The 23,403-nt window shown below is 37.5% G+C and overlaps 1 protein-coding gene across 4 annotated transcripts in view; it reads right to left on the reverse strand.

Annotated features, from left to right (window-relative positions):
• Positions 1 to 23,403, reverse strand: part of ATAD2B (ATPase family AAA domain containing 2B) — a 194,084-nt gene that overhangs the window by 22,411 nt on the left and 148,270 nt on the right. For 2 of the 4 annotated variants that reach the window (XM_064363892.1, XM_064363890.1), the window contains 2 exons: positions 21,325 to 21,521; positions 18,408 to 18,567 (listed from right to left, as the gene is read on the reverse strand). In XM_064363892.1, coding sequence (XP_064219962.1) covers positions 18,408 to 18,567; positions 21,325 to 21,521 — 357 coding nt within the window. The remainder of the gene's footprint in view (positions 1 to 18,407; positions 18,568 to 21,324; positions 21,522 to 23,403) is intronic. The other 2 variants (XM_064363891.1, XM_064363889.1) reach the window with 1 other exon arrangement.

The raw sequence follows: 23,403 nt of genomic DNA on the forward strand, positions 1-23,403 counted from the left end.
ATATTTAGGATCGTTAGCTCATCTTGTTGCTTTGATCCTTTTACCATTATGTAATGCCCTTCTTTGTCTCTTTTGATCTTTCTTGGTTTAAAGTCTATTTTATCAGAGACTAGGATTGCAACTTCTGCTTTTTTTTGCTCTCCATTTTCTTGGTAAATCTTCCTCCATCCCTTTATTTTGAGTCTACGTGTGTCCTTGCACATGAGATGGGTTTCCTTGATACAGCATACTGATGGGTTTTGACTTTTTATCCAATTTGCCAGTCTGTATCTTTTGATTGGGGCATTTAGCCTATTTACATTTAAGGTTAATATTGTCATGTGTGAATTTGATCCTGCCATTTTGATGCTAGCTTGTTGTTTTGCCCATTAGTTGACGCCGTTTCTTCATTGTGTCGATGGTCTTTACCATTTGGTATGTTTTTGGAGTGGCTGGTACTGGTTGTTCCTTTCTATGTTTAGTGCTTCTTTCAGGAGCTCTTATAAGGCAGGCCTGGTGGTGATGAAATCTCTCAGCAATTTCCTGTTCGTAACGGATTTTATTTCTCCTTCACTTATGAAGCTTAGTTTGGCCGGATATGAAATTCTAAGTTGAAAGTTCTTTTCTTTAAGGATGTTGAATATTGGCCCCACATAATTGGAAGTAAATCACTCCTCAGAAAATGCAAAAGAAAGGAAATCATAACAGTCTCTCAGACGACAGTGCAATCAGATTAGAACTGAGGATTAAGAAACTAACTCAGGGATTCGGGGAGATCCAAGATGGCCGCTTAGGAGGAACTCGGGAATGCAGCTCCGAGAGAAAGCACAGAGGGTGAGTGGACGCCGTATTTCCAGACTGATTTTTACTGCCCACAGACCAAGAGATTCACACGCAGAGAAGCCACACGGGTCGCCAGCGCCGCTGGCTTGAACGGCGCAGCCGCTGGGCCGGCACCCTGAGGCAACGGCTCACGGTACAAAGTGAGAGAGTCTGAGTCCCCTATAAGCCAGCAAGGGGAGCTGAAACGGGGAGCCAGGCCAGCGCCACGAATCTCAGAGCCGCGGCTTTAGCCAACGCAGCGGCTCCGGAGGCAGATCAGATGAGACGGTGTCCCCTCTTACCCAGCAAGTAGACCTGAAACACAACTGAAACCGGGACTGTCCAGCTCTGTGGAGGAGGGGCGTTCTCCATAGGCACCCTGCTGTTCTCTACCAAGGCAATCCGCCACTACAGAGACTCCGTCACTACAGGGGCGGGCCAACATATCGGAAGCAGTTCTAACTACACCCAGAAGTTCACACGGAAGCTGGGTGGAGCCCACAGCAGCTTAGCGAAGCCTCTGCAACCTGAGTGTGACTAGGCTGCCACCTTGTGGGCAGGGAAAACAGCAACCGCACAGGGGAACATCATAAAACCGTAACTCCCTGGGACAGAACACCTGAGGGGAAGAGCAGGGGGTTTATGAGTTCTGCCACAGCAGACTTAAAATTACCAAAATCAGAAAGACAACAACTACAAAGTCAACAGGTGGATAAATCCACAAAGATGGGAAGAAACCAGCGCAAAAAGGATGAAAACACCCAAAACCAGAACACTTCTCCTCCTACAAGGGATCACAACTCCTCACCAGCAAGGGAACAAGACTGGATGGAGAATGAGTGTGATGAAATGACAGAATCAGCTTTCAGAAAGTGGATAATAAGAAACTTCCGTGAGCTAAAAGAACATGTTCTAACCCAATGCAAAGAAACTAAGAACCTTGAAAAAAGACTTGACGAAATGCTAACAAGAATGGACAACTTAGAGAGGAATATGAGCAAATTGATGGAGCTGAAAAACACAACACGAGAACTTCGTGAAGCATGCACAAGTTTCAACAGCCGAATTGACCAAGCAGAAGAAAGGATATCAGAGGTCGAAGATCAACTCAATGAAATAAAACGAGAAGGCAAGATTAGAGAAAACAGGGTAAAAAGGAATGAACAAAGTCAACAAGAAATATGGGACTATGTGAAAAGACCTAATCTACGTTTGATAGGTGTACCTGAATGTGACGAAGAGAATGCATCCAAGCTGGAAAATACTCTTCAGGATATTATCCAGGAAAACTTCCCCAACCTAACAAGGCAGGCCAAGATTCAAGTCCAGGAAATACAGAGAACACCACAAAGATACTCCTCTAGAAGAGCAACCCCAAGACACATAATCATCAGATTCACCAGGGTTGAAATGAAGGAGAAAATACTAAGGGCAGCCAGAGAGAAAGGTCGGGTTACCCACAAAGGGAAGCCCATCAGACTCACTGCAGATCTCTCAGCAGAAACCCTACAGGCCAGAAGAGAGTGGGGGCCGATATTCAACATCCTTAAGGAAAAGAACTTTCAACCCAGAATTTCGTATCCAGCCAAACTAAGCTTCATAAGTGAAGGAAAAATAAAATCCTTTGTGAACAAGCAAGAACTCAGAGAGTTCATCACCACCAGACCAGCTCTACAAGAGCTCCTGAAGGAGGCACTACACATAGAAAAGAACAACCAGTACCAGCCACTCCAAAAACACACGAAAAGGTAAAGAGCATCAACACAATGAAGAATCTGCATCAACCAAAGGGCAAAACAGCCACCTAGCACCAAAATGACAGGATTGAATTCACACATAACAATATTAACCCTAAATGTAAACGGACTAAATGCCCCAATCAAAAGACACAGACTGGCAAATTGGATAAAAAGCCAAAACTCATCAGTGTGCTGTATCCAGGAAACCCATATCGCATGCAAGGATACACAAAGGCTCAAAATAAAGGGATGGAGGAAGATTTACCAAGCAAATGGAGAGCAAAAAAAAGCAGGAGTTGCAATTCTCATCTCTGATAAAATAGACTTTAAAGCAACAAAGATCAAAAGAGACAAAGAAGGACATTACATAATGGTAAAAGGATCAATGCAGCAAGAAGAGCTAACGATCCTAAATATATATGCACCTAATACAGGAGCACCCAGATACATAAGGCAAGTTCTTAAAGACTTACAAAGAGACTTAGACTCCCACACAATAATAGTGGGAGACTTCAACACACCATTGTCAATATTAGACAGATCAACGAGACAGAAAATTAACAAGGATATCCAGGACTTGAACTCAGACCTGGAACAAGCAAACCTAATAGACATTTACAGAACTCTCCACCCCAAATCCACAGAATATACATTCTTCTCAGCACCACATCACACCTACTCTAAAATTGACCACATAATTGGAAGTAAATCACTCCTCAGCAAATGCAAAAGAACGGAAACCATAACAAACAGTCTCTCAGACCACAGTGCAATCAAGTTAGAACTCAGAATTCAGAAACCAACCCAGAACCGCACAGCCTCATGGAAAATGAACAACTTTCTCCTGAATGTTGACTGGATAAACAATGAAATGAAGGCAGAAATAAAGACGTTCTTCGAAACCAACGAGAATGAAGACACCACATACCAGAATCTCTGGGACACATTTAAAGCAGTCTCTAGAGGAAAATATATAGCAATAAGTGCCCACATGAGAAGAAAGGAGAGATCTAAAATTGACACCCTATCGTCAAAATTGAAAGAGCTAGAGGAGCAAGATCAAAAAAACTCAAAACCTAGCAGAAGACAAGAAATAACTAAGATCAAAGCAGAATTGAAGGAGATAGAGACACGAAAAACCCTTCAAAAAATCAATAAATCCAGGAGCTGGTTTTTTGAAAAGATCAACAAAATAGACAGACCACTAGCCAGACTAATAAAAAAGAAAAGAGAGAATAATCAAATAGATGCAATAAAAAATGACAAAGGGGATATCACCACAGATTCCACAGAAATTCAAACCATCATCAGAGATTATTACAAACAACTCTATGCACATAAATTAGAAAACCTGGAGGAAATGGATAAATTCCTGGACAGCTGCCTCCTGCCAAGCCTAAACCAGGAAGAAGTCGAAACCCTGAATAGACCAATAACAAGGTCTGAAGTCGAGGCAGCAATTAAGAGCCTACCACCCAAAAAAAGCCCAGGTCCAGATGGGTTCACAGCCGAATTCTACCAGACATACAAAGAGGAACTGATACCATTCATACTGAAACTATTCCAAATAATCCAAAAAGAGGGAATCCTTCCCAAATCATTTTAGAGACCAACATCATCCTAATACCAAAACCTGGCAGAGACTCAACAAGAAAAGAAAACTACAGGCCAATATCCATGATGAACATAGATGCAAAAATCTTCAATAAAATAATGGCAAGCCGATTACAACAGCACATCAAAAAGCTTATCCACCATGATCAAGTAGGATTCATCCCGGGGATGCAAGGCTGGTTCAATATACGCAAGTCTATAAATGTAATTCACCACATAAACAGAACCAAAGACAAAAACCACATGATTATCTCAATTGATGCAGAGAAGGCCTTCGACAAAATTCAACAGCCCTTTATGCTAAAAACCCTCAATAAACTAGGTATCGATGGAACGTATCTCAAAATAATAAAAGCTATTTACGACAAACCGACAGCCAATATCATACTGAACGGGCAAAAACTGGAAGCATTCCCTTTGAAATCTGGCACTAGACAAGGATGCCCTCTCTCACCACTCCTATTCAATATAGTACTGGAAGTTCTAGCCAGAGCAATCAGGCAAGAAAAAGAAATAAAGGGTATTCAATTAGGAAAGGAGGAAGTCAAATTGTCTCTATTTGCAGACGACATGATTGTATATCTAGAAGACCCCCTCATCTCAGCCCAAAAGCTCCTGAAACTGATAAGCAACTTCAGCAAAGTCTCAGGATACAAAATCAATGTGCAAAAATCACAAGCATTCCTATACACCAATAACAGACTTAAAGAGAGCCAAATCAAGAACGAACTGCCATTCACAATTGCTACAAAGAGAATAAAATACCTAGGAATACAACTAACAAGGAATGTAAAGGACCTCTTCAAGGAGAACTACAAATCACTGCTCAACGAAATAAGAGAGGACACAAACAGATGGAGAAACATTCCATGTTCATGGTTAGGAAGAATTAATATCGTGAAAATGGCCATACTGCCCAAAGTAATATACAGATTCAATGCTATCCCCATCAAGCTACCAATGACCTTCTTCACAGAACTGGAAAAAACCACCTTAAACTTCATATGGAACCAAAAGAGAGCCCGCATAGCCAAGTCAATTCTAAGCAAAAAGAACAAAGCAGGAGGCATCACACTACCAGACATCAAACTCTACTACAAGGCTACAGTAATCAAAACAGCATGGTACTGGTACCAAAACAGAGATATAGACCAATGGAACAGAACAGAGGCGTCGGAGGCAACACAACATATCTACAACCACCTGATCTTTGACAAACCTGATAAAAACAAGCAATGGGGAAAGGATTCCCTGTTCAATAAGTGGTGTTGGGAAAACTGGCTAGCCATATGCAGAAAGCAGAAACTGGACCCCTTCCTGACACCTTACACTAAAATTGACTCCAGATGGATTAAAGACTTAAACATAAGACCTAACACCATAAAAACACTAGAAGGAAACCTAGGCAAAACCATTCAGGACATAGGCGTAGGCAAGGACTTCATGACCAAAACACCAAAAGCATTGGCAACAAAAGCCAAAATAGACAAATGGGACCTAATCAAACTCCACAGCTTCTGCACAGCAAAAGAAACAGTCAATAGAGTGAATCGGCAACCAACAGAATGGGAAAAAATTTTTGCAGCCTACCCATCTGACAAAGGGCTGATATCCAGAATTTACAACGAGCTAAAAAAGATTTACAAGAAAAAAACAAACAAGCCCATTCAAAAGTGGGCGAAGGACATGAACAGATACTTTACAAAAGAAGACATACATGAGGCCAACAAGCATATGAAAAAATGCTCATCATCACTGGCCATTAGAGAAATGCAAATCAAAACTACATTGAGATACCACCTCACACCAGTTAGAATGGCAATCATTAAAAAATCTGGAGACAACAGATGCTGGAGAGGATGTGGAGAAATAGGAACACTTTTACACTGTTGGTGGGAGTGTAAACTAGTTCAACCATTGTGGAAAACAGTGTGGCGATTCCTCAAGGACCTAGAAATAGAAATTCCATTTGACCCAGCAATCCCATTACTGGGCATATATCCAAAGGATTATAAATCGTTCTACTATAAGGACACATGCACACGAATGTTCATAGCAGCACAGTTTACAATAGCAAAGACCTGGAACCAACCCAAATGCCCATCGATGATAGACTGGACAGGAAAAATGTGGCACATATACACCATGGAATATTATGCAGCCATTAAAAACGAGGAGTTCGCGTCCTTTGTAGGGACATGGATGAACCTGGAAACCATCATTCTCAGCAAACTGACACAAGAACACAAAATCAAACACCACATGTTCTCACTCATAGGCGGGTGTTGAACAAGGAGAACACATGGACACAGGGAGGGGAGCACTATACATGGGGGTCTGTTGTGGGGGAGTGGGGGGGACAGCGGGGGGGTGGGGAATTGGGGAGGGATAGCATGGGGAGAAATGCCAGATATGGGTGAAGGGGAGGAAGGCAGCAAATCACACTGCCACGTATGCACCTAAGCATCAACCTTGCATGTTTTTCACATGTACCCCAAAACCTAAAATGCAATAAAAAAAAAAAAAAAAAAAAAAAGAATTTGGAAAAAAAAAAAAAAAAAAGAAACTAACTCAGAACTGCACGACTTCATGGAAACTGAACAACTGGCTCTTCAATGTTGACTGGATAAACAATGAATTGAAGGCAGAAATAAAGATGTCCTTAGAAACCAACGAGAACAAAGATACAACGTACCAGAATCTCTAGGACACATTTAAAGTAGTGTCTAGAGGGAAATTTACAGTAGTAAATGCCCACATGAGAAACAAGGAAAGATCTGAAATCAACACCCTGTCATCAAAATTGAAAGAGCCAGAGGAGCAAGATCAAAAAAGCTCAAAAGCTAGCAGAAGACAAGAAATAACTAAGATCAAAGCAGAACTGAAGGAGATAGAGATACAAAAAACCCTTCAAAAAATCAATAAATCCAGGAGCTGGTTTTTTGAAAGATCAACAAAATAGACAGACCACTAGCCAGATTAATAAAAAACAAAAGAGAGAAGAATCAAATAGATGCAATAAAAAACGATAAAGGGGGTATCACCACCGATTCCACAGAAATACAAACTACCATCAGAGATTACTATAAACACCTCTATACAAATAAACCAGTAAAACCAGTAAACCTGGACAAAATGGATAAATTCCTGGACACTTGCACTCTCCCAAGCCTAAACCAGGAAGAAGTTGAAACGCTGAATAGACCAATAACAAGGGCTGAAGTTGAGGCAGCAATTAATAGCCTACCAACCAAAAAAGCCCAGGTCCAGATGGGTTCACAGCCAAATTCTACCAGACGTACAAAGAGGAGCTGGTACCACTCCTTCTGAAACTATTCCAAACAATACAAAAAGAGGGATTTCTTCCCAAATCATTTTATGAGACCAACATCATCCTGATACCAAAACCCGGCAGAGACTCAACAAAAAAAGAAAACTTCAGGCCAATATCCATGATGAACATAGATGCAAAAATCTTCAATAAAATACTGGCAAACTGAAACTGATTGCAACAGCACATCAAAAAGCTTATCCATCATGATCCAGTAGGCTTCATCCCAAGGATGCAAGGCTGGTTCAACATACGCAAGTCTATAAACATAATCCACCACATAAACAGAACCAAAGACAAAAACCACACGATTATCTCAATAGATGCAGAGAAAGCCTTTGACAAAACTCAACAGCCCTTTATGCTAAAAACTCTCAAGAAACTAGGTATCAACGGAACGTATCTCAAAATAATAAAGGCTATTTACGACAAACCCACTGCCAATATCATACTGAACGGGTAAAAACTGGAAACATTCCATTTGAAATCTGACACTAGACAAGGATGCCTCTCTCACCACTCCTATTCAATATAGTATTGAAAGTTCTAGCCAGAACAGTCAGGCAAGAAAAAGAAATAAAGTGTATTCAATTAGGGAAGGAGGAAGTCAAATTGTCTCTATTTGCAGATGACATGATTGTATATTTAGAAGACCCCATCGTCTCAGCCCAAAATCTCCTGAAACTGATAAGCAACTTCAGCAAAGTCTCAGGATACAAAATCAATGTTCAGAAATCACAAGTATTTCTATATAGCAATAACAGACTTAAAGAGAGCCAAATCAAGAATGAACTGCCATTCACAATTGCTACAAAGAGAATAAAATACCTAGGAATACAACTAACAAAGGATGTAAAGGACCTCTTCAAGGAGAGCTACAAACCACTGCTCAAGGAAATAAGAGAAGACACAAACAGATGGAAAAACATTCCATGCTCATGGTTAGGAAGTATCAATATTGTGAAAACAGCCATATTATCCAAAGTAATTTATAGATTCAATAATATTCCCATCAAGCTACCTATGATCCTCTTCACAGAACTGGAAAAAAACACCTTAAACTTGATATGGAACCAAAAGAGAGCCCGCATAGCCAAGACAATCCTAAGCAAAAAGAACAAAGCTGAAGGCATCACACTACCTGACCTCAAACTACACTACATAGCTACAGTAATCAAAACAGCATGGTACTGGTACCAAAACAGAGATATAGACCAATGGAATAGAACAGAGGCCTTGGAGGCAACGCCACACATCTACAACCATCTGATCTTTGACAAACCTGACAAAAACAAGCAATGGGGAAAAGATTCTCTGTTTAATAAATGGTGTTGGGAAAACTGGCTAGCCATGTGGAGAAAACAGAAACTGGACCCCTTCCTGACACCCTACACTAAAATTAACTCCAGATGGATTAAAGACTTAAATGTAAGACCTAACACCATAAAAACCCTAGAAGAAAACCTAGGTAAAACCATTCAGGACATAGGCATAGGCAAGGACTTCACAACTAAAACACCAAAAGCATGGCAACAAAAGCCAAAATAGACAAAGGGGATCTAATTAAATTCCAGAGCTTCTGTACAACAAAAGAAACAATCATTAGAGTGAACCGGCAAACAACAGAATGGGAAAAAATTTTTGCAATCTACCCATCTGACAAAGGGCTAATATCCAGAATCTACAAAGAACTAAAACAGATTTACAAGGAAAAAAAACCCATTCAAAAGTGGGCAAAGGACATGAACAGACACTTTTCAAAAGAAGACATATATGAGGCCAACAAACATATGAAAAAAATGCTGATCATCACTGGTCATTAGAGAAATGCAAATCAAAACCACACTGAGATACCATCTCATGCCAGTTAGAATGGCAATCATTAAAAAATCTGGAGGTAACAGATGCTGGAGAGGATGTGGAAAATAGGAACACTTTTACACTGTTGGTGGGAGTGTAAATTAGTTCAACCACTGTGGAAGACAGTGTGGCGATTCCTCAAGGACCTAGAAATAGAAATTCCATTTGACCCAACAATTCCATTACTGGGTGTATATCCAAAGGACTATAAATCATTCTATTATAAAGACACATGCACATGTATGTTCATTGTGACACTGTTTACAATAGCAAAGACCTGGAACCAACCCAAATGCCCATCGATGATAGACTGGACAAGGAAAATGTGGCACATATACATCATGGAATACTATGCAGCCATAAAAAGGATGAGTTTGTGTCCTTTGTAGGGATACAGATGAATCTGGAAACCATCATTCTCAGCAAACTGACGCAAGAACAGAAAATCAAACACCACATGTTCTCACTCATAGGTGGGTACTGAACAATGAGAACACATGGACACAGGGAGGGAAGCATCACACACTGGGGTCTGTTGGTGGGGACTAGTGGAGGGACAGCAGTGGGGAGGGATAACATGGGGAGAAATGCCAGATATAGGTGATGGGGGGGATGGAGGCAGCAAACCACATTGCCATGTATATACCTATGCAACAATCCTGCATGATCTGCACATGTACCCCAGAACCTAAAGTACAATAAAATATATACATTTAAAAAACAAACAAAAATAAAACTCTAGTTTTAAAATCACGTGGGAATAGAAACTACATATTTATGGGTTTTCACTTTGTTGTCTCATATTTGAAGATTTTAAGATTGTCCAAATCCATGAAATTTGAAAGTTACATAAGCACAGCAAAAAATAAAAATAAAAAAACACATATTGGCTTTGAAGTCAAGACAGATCTCAATCCATTCAGTTGTGCCATATAACATCTATAGGTTTGCACACAAATTACACAACCTCTCTGAGCCCCAATCTCTTATCTATAAAATAAGGATATTACCACTTACACTCCTCTTCAGCAAGAAGTAATGGCTACTTAGGGCATATAAATGAGTATCTTTAAAATTAACAGGAGCACTACTTTAATGAAAGTAACTGCAATTTCATTGTGTTGATGTTTCTTTTGTAACTGGTAAACCTTTACTTTTAGTTCATTGTGAAGAAAAAAAATCTCAGAAGTACTGAGGTTGTGTTCAATAAAATTATTAAGAGTAACCATATTTTTAAGAAAAGCCAATTTTCATGGTATGATTTTTCATCCCAAACAATTTCATAAATAAGAAATTTGTCTGGGTACAGTGGCTCACACCTGTAATCTCAACAACTTGGGAGGTTGTGGCAGGAGGATCACTTGAAGAGCTTCAGACCAGCATAATCAACATAGCAAGATCCCATCTCTACCAAAAATTTAAAAATTAGGCAGGCATGGTGATAAGTCCTATAGCTGTAGTCCTAGCTGCCTGGGGGGCTGAGGTGGGAGGATCACTAGAGCCCATGAGGTCAAGGCTGCAATGAGTCAAGATCATGCCAATGCACTCAGGTCCAGGCAACAGAGTGAGACCTTGTCTCAAAAACAGAAAAAAACACAGAAACAAAACAACAAAAAGATTTTAACTATATTTACTGGTTCAGGTCATATTTACATATTATTAATATTTATGCATATTTCAACAGAATATTACCATGTCTCCATTTTATAATTTCTACCTAATCTGAGACTCCTTGAGTTAGTATCTAAATAGAGGCTACGCATGGTGGCTCACGCCTGTAATCCCAGCACTTTGGGAGGCTGAGGCAGGTGGATCACCTGAGGTCAGGAGTTTGAGACCAGTCTGATTAATGTGGAGAAACCCAGTCTCTACCAAAAATACAAAAATTAGCCCAGCATCGTGGTGCATGCCTATAATCCCAGCTACTCAGGAGGCTGAGGCAGGAGTATCACTTGAACGTGGGAGGCAGAGGTTGCAGTAAGCTGAGATCATGCCAACGCACTCCAGCCTAGGCAACAAGAGCAAAACTCCGTCTCAAAATAAATAAATAAAACAAAAATAGAATAATGAATAAAATTTACTCATTGGACACATTTATTAAGAACATGCTCCATACAAGATGCCTATACAGATCTTGTTCTCAATCAGCTTAGAGTCTAAAACAAGAGATAAGGATACACAAACAACTACCTACTTTGGGCAAAAAAGTAATAAATGTCTCAGAAAAGTTACATTATGAGATTCAGAGATGAAGAAGTTACTTATAACTGGAAGGAAAGCAGAAAAATCTTTCAGGAACTTAGCATTTGAGTCTTCCCTGAAGGGTAGGTGAAATTTTAAAAATATACGTGATTTTAAAAGTTACGCACTTTTAAAAAGTACATTTTCTTGTATGTTACTTATACCTCAAAAAACAGATTTAAAAAGAAAAACATGTAAATACTCCCAGTAGAGGTGATACATTGTCCTGAAACAGTAAGACTGGGACTGACACTGGGCAAGAACTGGGACCTGTATTTCCTAGAAAAGGGGCCCTCCTGGGCTCTTCTCTCTTCTCATGCTACACACTGTCTATGGAATCTCATTCACTCCTCTACAAGGATGACTCCCAACCGTATCTCTTGTCCACTTCTTTTAACCTCAGGAACCACATATATAACTAGTACTTTAATAATGTCTGCCTTTTGTCTGGGTGTACCAAATATAACTCATACTAACAAGTCTCAAATTGAATTTGACATCCTGCCCATAAATCTGTTTCTCCATTGATTTACTTTCCCAGATTCCTCTATCCAGACCAAAACCTCAGGGGTCATTCTAGGTTTCTGTCCGCCATATTTAAATGGTTGATCACTAAGACCTCTGCATTCAATCTCTGCAGCCACTGCAATTAAATCTTAACTGATGTTCCAACCTCCATCTTACCACCCCCTTGACCTCTACCCTAAATTTGATACTAAAAGGTCAAGGCTGTGTCTTAACCATCTGTATATCTCTAGCCTTAAACAGGATTTATACACAGAGAATATTTAATAAACAGATGCTCGATAAATGTTGAGTCAGTGAGTAGAGAAGTAAATGAGTTTCCCACTACTCCTCCACAGAGGCATTCTATTCTCCAGGCTTGTTTTTTTTCATACTTTTGTTTCCTCAGACAGGAATGAATGCCCTTCCCAATCTTGCTAATCTCCAGGTAGTGTCTTCTCTTCTGTGCTCCACTAACCCGGTATACATATTTCTAATATAGACTTTATGACACTGCCTTATAATCATCTGCTGCCACCTTAAGACATTATTCATGATTGCCAGCTTTATGATATCTATCTTAATAATATTTGTTAATACAATCCCCAATAATTTGATATGTATATTTATCATCTCTAAAAACTGATGACTTTCTATATAGGGATTATGTTTCATATATCTGTTACAGGCTGAATTGTGTCTCCTCAAAATTTATGTGTGGAAGCCTTAACTCCCAGTACCTTAAAATATGACTGTATTGAGACAGGGCCTTTAAAAAGATAATTAAAATAAGGAAACATGAGTTGGGTTCTAATCCAATCTGACTGATGTACTTATAAGGAGAGAAAATTTGGACACACCAAAACACACCAAGGACACACAAGCACAGGAAAAAGGCCACGTGAGGACACAGGGAGAAGGAAGTGGCCATCTGCAAGCCAAGAAAAGAGGCCTCAAGAGAAACCAAACCTGCTGACACCTTTATTTTGAATTGATAACCTCCAGAACTGTGAGAATATTAACTTCGGTTATATTTTGTTATGGCAGCCGTAGTAAACTAATACAATTACATATAGAATAATGCCTGCCACATAGTAGTTATCCAGTAGGCATTATAAATCTATCATAATACTTATATATATAATATATATGATACATATATCAGTATATGTTATATAATATATATCAGTATATATAATGGATCTATCGTAATACTGATATATATAATATATATCAGTATATATTATATTATATATTATATTATATATAATATATTATATATTATATATATAATAATAATATATTATATTATATTATTATATATAATATTATATATAATATTATATATTATATATATCAGTATAATATATATCAGTATGATATATACATATTATATCTTGGTCTCAAAAGGGAAGAATTGTCATAGTCATCTTTGCAGTCTAGGCACTCAGTAAGTAGCAGATAGTACTCATAAACACTAATAGAAAAATGAGTGAGTTTGGTTAAAACAACTCATGAAATACAACTATGGCAGATAAATTTTAAAATATACTAAGCACAGAGCACAGAGGGCTCCAAAAGTCTGGGTAAATCTGGAGGCTTTACTCTCATACAATTGGTACAACATAGAAGATTTTGAGGCAACTACAAGATTAGGGCAAACACATCAGCAAAACTAGTCAAATGATGGTATGTAGCATATGAACAGGCCTGGGAGATATAGGAGGGATGCACTGCAAGACCAAGAATGGGGATAAGCCAAACATAATGTATCATGTATCTATAGTGTAGTATAGGGCCAAATATCTGATACTGGTCACTTTTAGAACACAGGTCAATTTCTTCTTGTTCCATAATTAATTTCTGTTCACAAGGAAGAGAATCTTGGTCAACACTTAGGCAACATGTAAAGCTTTCAAAATGTTGGCTTTTGTCCTCTATGTATATGTTAGTTTTTCCCCAAATGGCCAAGTGTTCTGCAAAAGAGAACACTGTAAGCTTCCAAATACTCATGGGAACTTGTAAACGTAATACAACATTCATGTAATTTCCACTTGCTACACAACACACCCTCAGGATATTTTTCTGGAACATAACAAGTGGTTCTGTTGCTAAGAAAAAAAGAGGTTGCTTGATGAAAGATATGAAAAAAACCTAAACACAGCCAAAATAATGCCTTTGAACTATATCACTTTTTGTATCAGAACTAGTGAAGGAAGAAAGTTACAAGTATACCATGTTAACTCTAGTTGTAAGATAGAGCCAGTCTTTCATTATGGAACTGCATGTTATTATTCACCAGAAACCATTACTTCTTCCTTAAAATATTAATATGAATGTGATTATAATTAATTACTTAGAGGGGAAAATATAAATTGATCTTCTCAACTGGCTTTTTCTAAGCACTTGAATTCATTTTCACTACCAGTCCCTAGATTTGTTTCAAAACAATTAAATTTAAAGTATGGTCCAGTGAATATAATAAGTACAAAGTATAAAGGGTCATTCTAGAGCAAATATGCAGGGAGCCACTAAGGAACCAACTTATAAAAAAACTGAAGCACAATTTAAATTATGATCATAATAAGAATACAAATATCAACAGCTAATCTTTATGGAACTCTTACCATGTCCCAGCTACTCCGCTAAAGGCTTAAAGTATTTAGGATGAACCATATGAAAATGGCAATTTCATAAAGTTCAACCTAATATAGTTTCTCAATTAATTCTTACAACCACCCCAATTAAAGAATGTTACTATCCCCATTTTAGAGATGAGGAAACTAAAATTTAGAGGGCTTAACTTGATCAAAGTTAAAGAGCTAGGAAACAGTAGAAATGGGACTAAAGCCTAGGTCTGAGTCCAAAGCCCACATTCTCATTACATAGTACACAATAACAGCAGTCTCCACGTCTTGAAAATGAGGCTGAAGGTGTAGGCACAAAAGCACTTTTACACACTGCTCAAAGCCACTACACAGACAGTTATGCAAGTTGCACCCTTACACAGGACTCCAGCAAGGGAAGAGAATGAAACGGGGCTGACATCCAGCCCATGCTTCACTATCCATCCTATTACAGGATGGCATCCAACTAAAGAAGAAGATTCTCTCACTTACCAAAAATTGCTATACTGGCTAACAGTGGCCTGGATTCTGCTAGTATAATTTTTAGAGAAAATTTTAATAGTACAGATTAAAAGCCTTAAAAGATATATTCTTTGATCCAGAAATTTCACTTTAAGGAACTTACTCTAAGGAAATAATTAAGGATCAACTAAAATTTGCATTAAAAAGATATTTATCAGTATTTATAAAACAGGAAAAAACTAAAAAATTTAATATGTCCAACAATAGGGTATTAGCTATTATACAAGATGTACATATGATTAAAATAATGTTGGAGAAATACATTCATTAACCAATAAGTTTTTCACAAGATTATAGGAATGACAAAATTTACAAAAACTATAGTCATTTCAGTAAAATTAAGATGCATGTATATATTCTACATATAATATATCCATGGATGAGGAGGGAAACAGAGAAAAAACACTAAGTAATGGAATTATACATTTTTAATATTCTTCTTTGTTCTACTTTCATATATTTTTCCATAAGATATATAAATAAGTTGGGTGTATTGGCTCACATGGGTAATACCAGCACTTTGGGAGCCCGAGGCAGGTAGATCACTTGAACCCAGGAGTTTGAGACCAGCCTGGGCAACATGGTGAGACCCTGTCTCTACAAACAAAAATATAAAAATCAGCCAGGTGTGGTGGGGTGTGCCTGTATTACCAGCTACTCGGGAGGCTAAGGTGGGAGGACTGCTTGAGCCCAGAAGGCAGAGGTTGCAGTGAACTGAGGTCACACCACTGCACTCCAGCCTGGGCAGCAGAACAAGACACTGTCTTGAAAAACAAAAAGTATATATGTATGTATGTATGTATGTGTGTGTGTGTGTGTGTGTGTTGTATAAAATAAAAAGAGGTAAAGCAAACAAACAACAAAAACTACAAGAAGCAAATAACACGAAGCTAAAAAACAGTTACATAAAAAGTGTAGCCATGAAAAAATTTTATTTTGTCTCCTAACTTGGAATTACTGGGTTGGTGCAAAAGAAATTGCAGTTTTTGCCATTATGGAATCTGTAATTTATTATGATTGAAACTGAAGCAAAAATTACCTAATTTCATGTGAAATTGAGAAATCTAGTTCATTTTACCATATGGCCTGGATTGAGAACCACTGCCCCAAAATACAGATACAAAACAAAGCATAGGCCAGGCGTGGTGCCTCACATCTATAATCCCAGCACTTTGGGAGGCCGAGAAAGGGCAGATGACCTGGGGTCAGGAGTTTGAGACCAGCCTGGCCAATATAACAAAACCCCATCTCTACTAAAAATAAAAAATTAGCTGGGCATATTGGTCTGTGCCTGTAGTCCCAGCTACTAGGGAGGCTGAGGCATAAGAATCACTTGAATCCAGGAGGAGGAGGTTATAGTGAGCCACTATCACACCACTGTACTACATCCTGGGTGACAGAGTGAGACTCTGTCTCAAACAATAAAAAAACCAAACAAAGCACCCACAAAGTATACTTTAAATATCTTTAGATAACAAAAACTTAGACAAATGTTTTAAAAATAGGAAGCATTTTTTTAGTATTACCTATCAAATAAATAGAATTCTCAATACAGTGAGAAAGCAAAAAGTGGCTCCTGACAGCCAGAAGTTGGCCTGGCACCATCAGCTAGGCGTCAGGCTACAACAATTAAACATACACAGTTTCACAGAACACCAATATCAGACAAGGCCGCCCTGTGCCCATGATGGGTCAAGAGAAAAATTAGACCACTCTGTCTAATCATGTCTAAACACACACAAAAACGTTAATACTGTCCTGACCATAAAAATAACCAACAATCAGGCTGGGTATGGTGGTTCAGGCCTGTAATCCCAGCACTTTCGAAGATGAGGCGGGCAGACCACTTGAGGTCAGGAGTTTGAGACCAGCCTGGCCAAAATGGTGAAACCCCATCTCTACTAAAACTACAAAAATTAGCTGGATGTAGTGGCAGGCGCCTGTAATCCCAGCTACTCTGGAGGCTGAGGTAGGAGAATCACTTGAACCCAGAAGGCAGAGGTTGCAATAAGCTGAGATCATGCCACTGTACTCTAACCTGGGTAACAGAGGGAGATTCCATCTCAAAAAAATAAAAATTAATAATAATAACCAATAACCAAACATAATCCTGACTAATATGAATGACTGCTGTTTCTTTCTTTCTTTCTTTCTTTTTTTTTTTCTTGAGAAATGCTATCACTCTGTTGCCCAGGCTAGAGTACAGCATGATCACAGTTCACGGCAGCCTCAACCTCCCAGACTCAAGTGATTCTCCCACCTCAGCCTCCTGAGTAGCTAGGACTACAGGGCACAACCACCAACCCCAGCTAATATTTGTATTTTTTTTTGTAGAGGCAGAGTTTTGCCATGTTTGCTGGTTGCAAATTCCTGAGCTCAAGTGATCCACCCACTCCGGCCTCCCAAAGTGCTGGGATTATAGGCGTGGGCCACCACATCCAGCCAACTACTGTTTCTCTATCAATCACAACTTTAGCCTTGCTCCATTTTCTTGCCTTCTAGGTTCTTAAAATTACTCCTACTTTCTAACAGCATCTAACCCACTGAAAAGCCCCACTTCCTTATACTCTGACCAAAATCACTTAATACAAGCCCAAATCCTGTATGGTTCCCTATGACACATATTCTTCCATGGTATAATGAATCACCTCATCTTGTTTTACTGCACATATATTCTGGGTGGTCTTCCCTGGAGAGTGATGACAAGAGTTGGGACAATACACGAGTACAGGATGGATTAGGAGTAAAATGATATAATTACATAAAAATACCAACAATCAAAAGAACAGATAACATTCTACATAAAAGGATCCTTTGACACATAAAGTTATCCTATCACGGATTCCCACAAATTCAAAATTCCCAATGTTTATCAGCACTGCAATTGTTGACTAATAAATAAATTTTCAATTAAATTCCCAAATCACAATGTAAATATAAAAAGTAGAGGCAAATGAGGAAATGAACCTCTGAAAATAGTGCCTACAACTACACAATTCTCTAATTTAAACACATTATTTTTACGTAGATTATTAGTTTCTTATTAAGAAGTTTTGATAATAGGTCGTGAAAACTAATCTATCTAGAACACAGGCATGCCTTAGTGTTTAAACGGTAAACTGTTTTCTGATTGATCATCAAGGGGAACCTTGCCCTTTACATTCTTACCTCCTGGGTCTTTATCTGGATTATACTCTAAAGCATTGCTACAGATGAGGTCAATATCTTTCAGGAAATCCTTAGCAGTCAGGTAATTATGTTTATCAATTTTAGTTATTACTGTTGATAAGTCCATTGGTTCCTTGATTACTTCAAGATAATCTGAAACCTAGAACAAATAAGATATTTCAATAAAAATTACTTCTGGATTTTCATACCATCTCAGTTCATAAAAACACAAAATAAAACAAAGTTTTTAAAAATTAAATCTAAATATCAAATAATTTACAACGATAAAATTACAGTGCTATTTATGCTACTACAGTTACTATCTGCCATACTTTCCATGAAAGCTTCAGTTTCCAAGTCATAACCTAAATCAATTCTGAAGTGTTTCTGTTCTTGAAATCTGAAACCATGTCAACTTTTTTTTTTTACTCCTTTGGGCATATCTGAGAAGAGAATGTATGGACAAAAGTACTCAATAAGCATCAATAAATGTGACTTCAAGAAAAAAAAAGGAAAATAAAAAGCAAAGACTTTTAATACTGTGAGATAAGTTATTCTGATAAATCTCTTTAAATTTTCAACAAAATTTTCATTTTCAGTTTTCTAGAGTGAACTATTTCATGGAAAGTATTTTCCACTCCTTTGGAGTCATCACAAACATTCAGTCAATTACATAAGAAAATTAAGTATAGTTTTCCTAACCAGTATGAGATTTGCTGGACCTGTCCCTAAGTATAAAGAAATCTACAAACAAACAAATAACAAACATGCTGGTTTCTGTGCTTATTTTCTGTGAGATAACCCTAAACAGGGGATATTAAGTCATGACTTGCCCAATAAATTGTGTATCCCTGACCAATAAGAAAGTGCAAGCAATTTATGTATCTACGGCCTTCCCCAATGCAAATCTCAAATCAAGTAAGTAAGTCTGCTGTAAAAGCAGTCTTAGCAGTAACGTCTAAAATTAGTCCAGGAACAATTTCTGGGGAGACAGTCACATTCTGCTCTATGATCACAGGATTAGTTTTCTCATAGTTTCAGATGGCATTGATACTATTATTTTAAAATTTACATGCACATGTGTGCGTGTGCATATACATAATTTATGTATGTTTTTTAATGCTTAAGATTATTTTAAAAAATATTAAGTAGAAGTGTATATGTGTTTTAATTTACTTTTCACCCTTTGGGAGCTGAAAAACCAGTCAATCTCCCTAGAGGGGAGGCAGTAGAGTTACACTGAAACAAACTACCTCAGAGGATATTAGCTGGATTCCTTGTTCTGGTATTTGACATAAATGCCTAAGTACAAGTGGAAACTGTTTTATAAACTGAAAAGCACTATATTTATCTGACCAACATTTTCTATCCCCTTGCACTACCTTACCATCATTTATAACATTTATTCTATTACAGATGGCATTTGAAAATCTGACAAATCTTTTTTGATTAGAAAGAAAAAGAGTTCTCCTGAGCAAAAGCAAAATTGGTTTACTCCCAGCATGGGACGTTGAGTTGGGACCAAGCCCTTATCCTTTAAGAAGTATCAGAGTCCAAATATACTAAATGGGGGAGTGGAAAGAAGGGCACAAATACATATCACATTTACTTAAAATGATTTTTTAAATTGAGAGTTTTAAGATTATCTAAAAATACTATGGAGGGGGTGATGTCCCACAAGTATACAGTGATATTTATTAATTAAAAAAGCACATTAGGCATGTCCTGATATCCCAGTGGAAAGATACAAAGTAGCTATAATCATGAATGTGGGCTTTAAATTTTAAAAAACTTTCAAGTCTTGGCTATGTCACTTGCCAGCAAGTCTGTTTCCGGAGCTGCAAAGTGAGAATAATAATAATGATCCTACAAGGTTAAGAGGATCAAGTGGAAAAACCAGTGTATTATAGATAAATGTACAAATGAAATTATAGATCATCTCTTTGTTCCAAAAATGGGAAAAAATACTTATTTTCAGACTTGCCGGGGGGAAGAATGTAAATGCTAGCTCATTCTTCCCAGTAACAGATGAGGTAATGGTTTCAAAGGAATCTGCTCAGGTCTAAAAGCACAGATATCACAATTAGGATACAACATTAAACTCTGAACCATTCATAATTCGATGTTTAAAAAAAAAAAGAAATGAAAAGAATAAAAAACTAAAAACACCAAAGCTGTTCAAACACGGAGTCTAAACTATAAGAAGGAGGCCGGTAAAGATTACATTGTGTTCATCCACACTCTACATTATCCCAGGATAAAACAAAATCCAAAAATGTAGTTGACAGTATTAGATTCCCAAATGGAAAATTTCTTTTCTCATCATCACAAACCACGCTCCCATAAGCACACAAAACAATACACATATAAGTGAGAAATTTTCCACTGGGAGCAGAGAAAATCCTTAGAAAAATAATTTAGTTGCACAGGATATGTTTAACTTCAAACAGCATCCCAGCCATAGCCATTTCCAAAATATGAAAGACAAAGAAATTTCAGGTTTTTTAGCTACCTCTTTTGATGAGGTATACATAATTTGGAAAATGCCAATATTAACTGATATTGATTGGTTAAGACCAATATACTCTTTGAGAGCAGAATTTATCCTGGAATAAAAATAATCTAGTACAGACATTTGACTAAAGCAACTTTTAATCCTCTTCTTAAATCGAAGAGTAAGAGACCAAAAAGATTAATAATAATTATTAAGAGGACATATATAAATTGGTCACTAATTTCATCCAAGTCACCAGATGTTTGCTGATGACATCAGTAGTTATCACATGGATTAAAGTTTTATAGGCTAGGGGTAATATTCATCCATGCCTTTGCTTTTTTTTCCTTCCAAAAAAAGATGTCAATATTTTTTTCTTTTAGCCAGTTCAACTTCACTGTTTGCACACTACTGAAACAAGACCTCTTCAATATCCACCGGTTTGCTGAAGATGTTAAAGCGTTTATCTGTAGCCAGCCTCTTGGTTACATCCCTGAGAAACAACCGCAACTCTCTTAAGGTATTTTCCTCCTGGTCCTCCATTCGATTTTTTTCTGATTCTGACAACTGACGAGGTGGAGAAGGTAGTGCAAGAGGAAGCACTTCCATAGCACAAAGAGCTAGAGAAAACAGAAAAAAATGTTAAGACTCCAACATGATGGGCCAGGACCTCAATTACATTTTTGGCATTCTCTCAAATTCTTTAAAGACAAGAATTACAAATACAGTCATGTGTTGCTTAACAACAGGATACATTCTAAGAAATGTGCAGTTAGGCAATTCTGTCATTGTGTAAACATTATAAGATTATACGTGCACGAACCTAGATGGTATAGCCTACGACGTATCTAGGCTATATGGTAAAGTCTATTGCTCCTAGGCTACAAATCTGGATAGCATGTGACTGTATTGAATACTGCAGGCAATTGTAGCACAGTGGTATTTGTGTATCTAAACATAGAAAAGGTATAGTAAAAATATGGTATTATAATTTTACGAGGCTGCCATTGTATATGCAATCCATCGTTGACCAAAACATCATTACACAGCACATGACTATATGTGTAAAACATGCAAATCCAGCAAGTAAAAATTTGCATAGAAACAAAAAGGGAATAGCTTCATTTTATAAAATAACTCACAACAAGACCCCTTTAAAAAACAAAATAATTTGATTTGGAAAATTTATATATAACTTATGAGAAATACTTCAAATCAACACAAGTATCTCTAATGAAAGTACTATATTCTGATTTTCTTAAGTCAACCTTGTTTAAAAACTGCTTCTCAAAATGGTATTGCTTTATATGCATAAAAAGTTTAATGGATAAGTAATAATTATTTGATCCTTCCTGTCCCCAATAGAATTATGATTTTAGGCAGGTCTCCTGCTGTCATATTCTGAGTACAACAGAGTAGGGATAGTGAATGGCACCTGCTGGAAGGGAGCAAAAAAAAATAGGAACTAAAAAAATTCCAGTTATGAAGGAGATGGAAAACCAGTCCTAAGTGTTATATGTAAAATCCATGCTACTCACTATCTATCCTAAGAAAAAACAAAAATCTTAACAGGTAAAATATTAACTTACCTAATTATATCGTTTTCTAATTTTAAAAGATTTCCCTGATATCACACTAAAGCTCAGAAGTAAAATTCTAAATATTTTTCACTGATTTCTAAATAGCCCCTAAGATGAAAAGTGAAAGTCAATAGAAACAACTGAAAAAGAATTATATCAATCACAAACATAGAAAATTCAGATCTATGAGATTAAAATATATCTAGAAGCATGAAAGATTGAAATAAATCATTTTCATAACAAAATATTTGAAATATTTAGATTAACAGGAAGCAACAAAATAAACATAAATAAGGTACAATTTACATATTAAATTTCCCAAGGTTTTGGGAGGGAAAAAACCATAACTATAGCAATTTGATAGGTGTTTTTTTTTTGTTTTTTTGTTTTTTTTTTTAAATATGGAGTCTTGTTTTATTGCCCAGGCTGGAGTGCAGTGGAACAGTCTCGGCTCACTGCAACCTTGGCCTCCCAAGCTCAAGCAATTCTCTTGCCTCAGCCTCCCTGCGATTACAGGCACCTGTCACCATGCCTGGCTAATTTTAGTATTTCTATTAGAGACAGGGTTTCAACATGTTGGCCAGGCTGGTCTCACACTCCTGACCTCAGGTGATCCACCCACCTCAGCCTCACAAAGTGCTAGGATTACAGTGGTGAACCACCATGACAGCCAATAGGTGTTCATTTTTAAAGTACCAAGAAAATTTGGAAAGGAGCCACTAAAGAACAATAAAATTATTAAAATGTTAGCTAATATAACCAATAAAAAAACAAAGTAAAAAGAATATGGAAAAAATAAGGACTTGGCAGGGATGGGGAATGTATTGAGTATCCTACAAGAAGCACTCTAAGAAACATAAAAGATGGAACAAGGGTAAAGAGGCTTAAAAATTTTTACCAAACAGGATTGCTACTTCCTAGA

The sequence above is a fragment of the Aotus nancymaae genome, unplaced genomic scaffold (assembly GCF_030222135.1).
Source record: "Aotus nancymaae isolate 86718 unplaced genomic scaffold, 86718_ANA_hifiasm-v0.15.2.pri h1tg000057l, whole genome shotgun sequence".
NCBI classification, from domain to species: Eukaryota; Metazoa; Chordata; class Mammalia; order Primates; family Aotidae; genus Aotus; species Aotus nancymaae.